At 36.5% G+C, this 7,453-nt stretch overlaps 2 protein-coding genes across 2 annotated transcripts in view; both read right to left on the reverse strand.

Annotated features, from left to right (window-relative positions):
- LOC123962767 (olfactory receptor 51F2-like) overlaps positions 1 to 7,453 on the reverse strand; it is a 20,074-nt gene that overhangs the window by 12,377 nt on the left and 244 nt on the right. The gene's annotated exons all lie outside the window — the stretch shown is intronic.
- LOC123962969 (olfactory receptor 1-like) lies at positions 6,398 to 7,408 on the reverse strand. The gene has a single exon (XM_046039480.1). The coding sequence runs from the start codon at positions 7,406 to 7,408 to the stop codon at positions 6,398 to 6,400; it is 1,011 nt and encodes a 336-aa protein (XP_045895436.1).

Raw genomic sequence — 7,453 nt, forward strand, 5'->3', positions numbered from 1 at the left:
CTGCAAAAGACCTGAGACTGGGACGGAGATTTGTCTTCCAACAAGACAATGATCCAAAACATAAAGCAAAATCTACACTGGAATGGTTCACAAATAAACATATCCAGGTGTTAGAATGGCCAAGTCAAAGTCCAGACCTGAATCCAATCGAGAATCTGTGGAAAGAACTGAAAACTGCTGTTCACAAACGCTCTCCATCCAACCTCACTGAGCTCGAGCTGTTTTGCAAGGAGGAATGGGCAAAAATTTCAGTCTCTCGATGTGCAAAACTGATAGAGACGTACCCCAAGCAACTTACAGCTGTAATCGCAGCAAAAGGTGGCGCTACAAAGTATTAACTTAAGGGGGCTGAATAATTTTGCACGGCCAATTTTTCAGTTTTTTATTTGTTAAAAAGGTTTGAAATATCCAATAAATTTCCTTCCACTTCATAATTGTGTCCCACTTGTTGTTGATTCTTCATAAAAAATTACAGTTTTATATCTTTATGTTTGAAGCCTGAAATGTGGCAAAAGGTCGAAAAGTTCAAGGGGGCCGAATACTTTCGCAAGGCACTGTATGTTGATGCAACTAGGCTATACGTTATGGTAGCTATTGAATGATAATGCAAGTTGATGTTCTGGACCTTTGCTTCGTGAAATTTTCTCTAACTGGACCTCTTTGAATTTTAATTGAATACCCCTGTACTAAGGAATTAAGAACACCTGTCCATGGATAGGGGCACTTTTTAGATTTTTGTTCAGATGGAGTACATCAGGCATAAAATAGAGCTGCCTGTCTGGTGCTGCTGAATGTGGCACCGATGTTTTATTGTGGTCGACCCCAAAGGATTTCCACATAGCTTGGTTAGGGCTACGCATGTCAGTGGTCACATCAAGTACATGTAGGCCTATTGATGCTGCTCTCTATATGATTTCAATTCGCCTGTACTCAATTATTCGCCTGTACTCTGCTCCTTTCGTAGAATTGCCACTGAAATGATATGCCACCACTTGCTTCCACCGTGTTGTGTTTCCAGCCAACATAAACACACAATGATGCACCCATGCATCAGTCAATGCATTTATGGTATAAATGACCAAAAATCGCTGTTTTGTTGCTCTTGTCGCTCAATTTCAAATTGCCTGCCTAGAACTTTCGGGAACTATGTGCGGTCTCCATGAATCACGTGACGTTCAAGCATTTTGGACCTCCACTGATGCAACTCTCTTTCTAAAAGGCTCTGCACAGAGCCACCAATTTTGCTGAGGACTGGCACTTCACACACACATCACGCAACAGTTTCAGAATTCTACAGTATATTATATATTATAGAACTTTTAGCCCTGTCCTCAAGGTGAACTGTAATAATGACTTTGGTGATCTATTAATATTTCCTCTAATACCATCATCAGGTCAAAATAGTATTTATCCAGTATTTCGGTTTATGACCAAATACCTGTAAAGGTAATGACATTACATGACTGTACTTTTTGTTTAGCGCTATTTACCAAATATTATCAAGCGAACTAAACTAAAATGGGGAATGGTGCACAATATACTTTCTTAATATCGTCATGTTAGCATTCTCAATGTGAGCATGTTAATATTTAGCTCAAGGCACTGCTGCACATAGGTATAGTCTCACAGAGACACTAGCATGGTTGTAGACTAAGTGTCTGACTGTAGACTAAACTGGAATCCAGCTGACAGGATTCAATGATTTTAAATTTGTGTGTTAAGTGCTTTAATGTAACTTCATGCTGTTTATTGTCCTGGATAACTGAGGGTGATGTTTGGTGAACACAGCACATACAGTTGAGCCTATTAATATAATTATACGGCATATAATAATGCCCGGTGGGCCAACGAACCTCTGGGGCCAGTGTTACGTAAATTATTTATTTATATAAATAACGATCGGCCCATAAAGCACTGAGAGCGAGATAATTAGATAATTTTCACACTGGGCTGACCCAATCACAGCCACACTAACCCCCACTCACTCCCTGTGTCCTCTGTTTCTTGCGTTCCAGAGCAAAAAACTAAAATTGGAGTAGTTAAATAAGGACCTCGGGGGGGAGCAGGGAGGGAGGATCATAGTCCCCATCAATTTTTGAAATCATTTGTTAAAAATGTTCTTAAAAAAACTTGCATTAAGAAATGTTAATTAACAATTAAAAAAGGATGGTGTATTGGTGAGGGGTGTCTGATTTTGGTGGGCCGCCTGGGCCAAAAATACCAGGGCTGATTTTTTGTCCCTGTCCAACCCTGATATCCCGGAAATGTGTTGCACATGTACACACCCCATCTTGGTTTCAGAAACATGAATATGCTACAACTAACAATTATTTTCATTATTGGTAAATATGTCGATTATTTTCATCAATTACCTGAATAAATCCTTTGTCGATAAAATGTGAGAAAATTGAGAAAAATGCCTGTTATAGTATCCAAAAAAGGTTAAAGTCAAGGGCAACTGGACTGACATGCATTAAATGTTTTTGTTTTATTCAACCAACAGTCCCAAAGCCAATGATATCCATTTTGATAGTGTATACAACAAACAAAAGAAAGAATTACTCACATTTGGGAGCTGGAATCAGAGAATATTTGGAATTTTTGCTTGAAGAATAATAAATAAATAATAGATTGCCAAAATACTTTCCAGTAAATTTTCTGTCAGTTGATTAATCAATTAATCGCTGTAGATATATTAAAAATCAAGATATTATTATTATTATTATTATATTATTATTATTATTATTATTACTACCAATATTTTGCCAGCAGGTGGCAACATTGCATAACGCATCATTTGGTTATGCACATCCCACCGCTTAATCTTTTAGGGATGCTATTGCAAACTAACCAAATGTCTCTGAGAGCTCCAACCAACTAACACATTATGAAATTATGTGCAATTTCCAAAATCTTAAAAGAGATGTATACAAAATAATTTAAATCTTTGTCCTTAAGAAATGTTATTTTGACAACAATTCACTACATACTGAACTCCCAGATTTCATTTTGTGTACTATATTGCTAGTACAATATTTAACAATTTTATCAGTTTTTTTATATAGCCAAGTACAGTAAATTACAAGATACAACATGATAACTATTTCTAAAAGTATAATTATAGTGTTTATAAGTAAGAGGGAATTTGGAAAATGTTATAAAAACAATTGTTCTATTGTCGCATTCCTTAATGTTTCATTATAGCAGTAACAAAGAGTTCACCTTTTGTGGTGCCGGTGCTAGCCCTTTTTCTTATCCAAAGCTTCCTGATAGAGTTCAGCATTTCCTCTGTCTGCAAAGAGTATACAATAGGATTGAGTAAAGCTGGTAAGGTGTGTGTCAAAGTGGAGTTTATTATCCTGGCATTGGGATGGATATAGGAGGACACTGTGACTATGTTGGAACTCACAGTTGGGAGGAAGAAAATAGCCACGAGAATCAGGTGAGAAGTACAAGTTTTCAATGCTTTGATTCGTTTTTCTCCTGATGCAATCCTGCTCAATGCTATGGAAATGCAAACATATGTCAATGCTATCAATACAAGAGGAATGCAGACAATTATAATAAAAGCAGAAATTGCTATCATGTAATTTAAAAACGTGTTATTACACGCCAGACGATATACTGGTCCATGATCACAATAAAAGCTCTCTACCACCAAAGATCTGCAGAAGGAGAGACGATCAATCAGCCCAACCATTAATGCTATTACACTCAGTAAAAAAAACCATGCAAACAGCAGCATTGCAGCAATAGCTGGGTTTGTCACAATGCTATGGTACCTTAAAGGGAAGCAAATTGCTATAAATCTGTCATATGACATTGTGACAAGTGTCCATGACTGCACACTTCCAAAGAACAAAACAAAGAACATATAACTTAAGCATGCCTCATAGACAATGTATCTCCTGTCAAACAAAAATGTGTCTAAGAGTTTCGGGATGAGAGCAGTGCTCCCACACAAATCTGTCAAAGCCAGGTTAAACACAATCATGTATTTAGGAGTATGAAGAGTCTTGAAAAGGTAAATAATTGAGAGGAGGAGGCCATTCCCAATTACAGTCATGATATAGACAAAACACAGGAACACATAGAAATACTTTACATGAGGGATGTTGGAAAACCCACTGAGATAGAATTGTTTAGGGTGAATAAATGTGTCATTGATTACGGTAGCAGCTTTCTCTTCTGGGCCCATTATGAATATCTGTGTCCCTAAATTTAAAAAGACAAAATAACAGAATATAAAATACAAGATGACACAGTTCCTTGATAGGAATTGTTGTAACCAAACTCACCTCTGACAACATCGAGTGTGCAGTGCACTTAAGTGAGTTGTGCTGTGAGAGATGCACCCTTTCTATTTTACCCCTTTCATTGTGGGCCAGTAGAAAGGCAGGTGGCTGAATCACATGGTCATGATTTAGATATTAATATATGTCAGTGGTTGGTTGTTTCATGGTTTATGTCATCAAAGTGCTGATGCAATCGACACAGTTAACTACTGTCACCACCAGGATACTGAATTATCCATTTATGGCACAATCCATGACTCAAATGACACAGTTACACCTTAACAGCTGAAATTGTTGACCATCATGAAAGGAAAGTGTTACATTACAAGCTGTTAAGATTTATAGTTACGTGTGCAAACAAAGTGGCAATATAATACGAAACAGACTGTGCCAAGAAATTAGGTACAGACAGTCATGGTCCCCAGAGGATGACTCCTACTTACTTTGGCAATCCACTGACTTTCCTGGAATGCCACTGTAAGGTTGATATTTTAGTTTTTTAGTGAAATATTTCTACAAAATTCAGTACACACACTCATATTACACTCAAGATGAACTGTAATAACTTTGGTGATCCCTTAACCTTTCCTCTAATGCTATCATCAGATCAAAATATTATTTATTCAGTATTTTGCTTTATGACATTCCCATCAACCTCAGATGTACTTTGTGTTTAATGCTGTTTACCAAATGTGAGCAGGCAATTAACTAAACTAAAATAGGGAATGGTGCACATATACCTGCTTATTGTCAACATGTTAGCATTGTCAACATGAACATGTTAGCATTTAACTCAAGGCACTGCTGCATATATGGTTGTAGACTATGTGTCCTACTGTAGACTAAACTGGAATCCAGCTGGCAGGATTCAATGATACGATGACAAAAATGATGCTGTCAGAAATTTGACATTTGTGTGTAAAGTACTTCAGCCAATATTGTGACTTTACAGTTACATTTTATAATACTGTTTACTGTCCTGGATAACAGGGTGATGTTTAGTGAGAAAAGCACATACAGTTGAGCATTACTATTATTATATGTTGTAAAACTGTAATTGATTATTGAATAATTGAATGTGATTTAAGTTGATATAGCAGTACTTAATGAGCACACTGACATGTACAGGACACTGATATCCTGCTTATCATCATGTTTTTGACTTATCCTGGTTATGTGTTGAACATTTAACCCCCACATCTTAGTTTCAGAAACATAAATATGCTATAACTAACAAATATTTTTTATTAATGATTAATCTGCCAATTATTTTCTTGATTACTTAAATAAATCCTTTGTCTATAAAATGTGAGAAAATTGTGAAAAATGCCTGCTATAATATCCAACAACCCACAGAGATGCATTCAATTTCTTTGTTTTATTCAACCAACAGTCCCAAAGGCAAAGATAGTCATTTTATTATTATATGCAACAAATAAATGAATCAAGTGCTCACACTTGAGAAGCTGGAACCAGAGAAAATTGGGCATTTTTGCTTGAAAAATAACTAAGACAATTAATTGATTGCCAAAACAGTTTTCAATAAATGTTCTATCAGTTGACTAGTCAATTCACTAGGCTAATTGCTGAAGATATAATCAAAATCAAGATAAGACTCAAAACTGGGATTGTTCTTAATTCCCCATCTTTTGCCAGCAAGTGGTAATTCGCATAAGGTATCATCTGGTAATCTGGTCAGGCAGTGAATTAGACGTATAACGCACATACCACAGGTCGATGTTTAAAAGGATGCTATTGTATATGTAAACTAACCAAAGTCTCACTGAGAGCTCCAGCCTACTATGAAATTGTGTATATTTTTCCAAAATTTAAAAGAGATGTAAACAAAAATGATGTAGGCCACTGCGTCTTTGATAGGAGTGGACAGTCACAACAACAATTCACGACGTACTGAACTCCCTGATTTAATTTTGCACTGGAGATCATTGAACAGCATACAGTACTATATTGCTAGTACAATATTCAGCAATATTATCTGGTCTTGTTTAAAAGTACAGTAAATTACAAGATACCACATGATAACCTTTTCTATAAGTGTAATTACAGTGCTGATAAGTAAGAGGGTATTGGGAAAATGCTTCTTAATTAGTCATCATAACAGTGATAAGTAGTTTGTCTTTTCTGTTTGTGGTGCTAATCCTATTTCTTTTACAAAGCTTCTTCATAGAGTTCAGCATTTTTTCTGTCTGTAAAGAGTATATAATTGGATTGAGCAAAGCTGGTAAGGTGTGTGTTAAAGAGGAGTTTATGATCCTGGCATTAGGATGGATGTAGGAGGTCAGTGCAGCTATGTTGGTGCTCACAATTGGGAGGAAGAAAATAGCCACAAGAATCAAATGAGAAGTACAAGTTTTCAATGCTTTGACTCGTTTTTCTCCTGATGCAATCCTGCTCAATGCTATGGAAATGCAAACATATGTCAATGCTATCAATACAAGAGGAACACAGACGATTACAATGAAAGCAGCATTTGCTATTATGTAATTTAAAGACGTGTCATTACACGCCAGATGATATACTGGTGCATGATCACAGAAAAAGCTCTCTACCACCAAAGATCTACAGAAGGAGAGGCGATCAATCAGCCCAACCATGAATGCTATTACACTCAGTAAAAAAAACCATGCAAACAGCAGCATTGCAGCAATAGCTGGTTTTGTCACAATGCTATGGTACCTTAAAGGGAAGCAAATTGCTATAAATCTGTCATATGACATTGTGACAAGTGTCCATGACTGCACACTTCCAAAGAACAAAACAAAGAACATATAACTTAAGCATGCCTCATAGACAATGTATCTCCTGTCAAACAAAAATGTGTCTAAGAGTTTCGGGATGAGAGCAGTGCTCCCACACAAATCTGTCAAAGCCAGGTTAAACACAATCATATATTTAGGAGTATGAAGAGTCTTGACCAGGTAAATAACTGAGAGAAGGAGCCCATTCCCAATAACTGTCAGGATATAGACAAAACACAGGAACACATAGAAATACTTTACATGAGAGATGCTAGACAACCCACTGAGATAGAATTGTTTAGGGCGAATAAATGTGTCATTGAATACGGTAGCAGCTTTCTCTTCTGGGCCCATTATGAATATCTGTTCCTCTAAATGTAAAAAGACAAAATAACAGAA

Source organism: Micropterus dolomieu, linkage group LG23, assembly GCF_021292245.1.
Source record: "Micropterus dolomieu isolate WLL.071019.BEF.003 ecotype Adirondacks linkage group LG23, ASM2129224v1, whole genome shotgun sequence".
NCBI lineage: Eukaryota > Metazoa > Chordata > Actinopteri > Centrarchiformes > Centrarchidae > Micropterus > Micropterus dolomieu.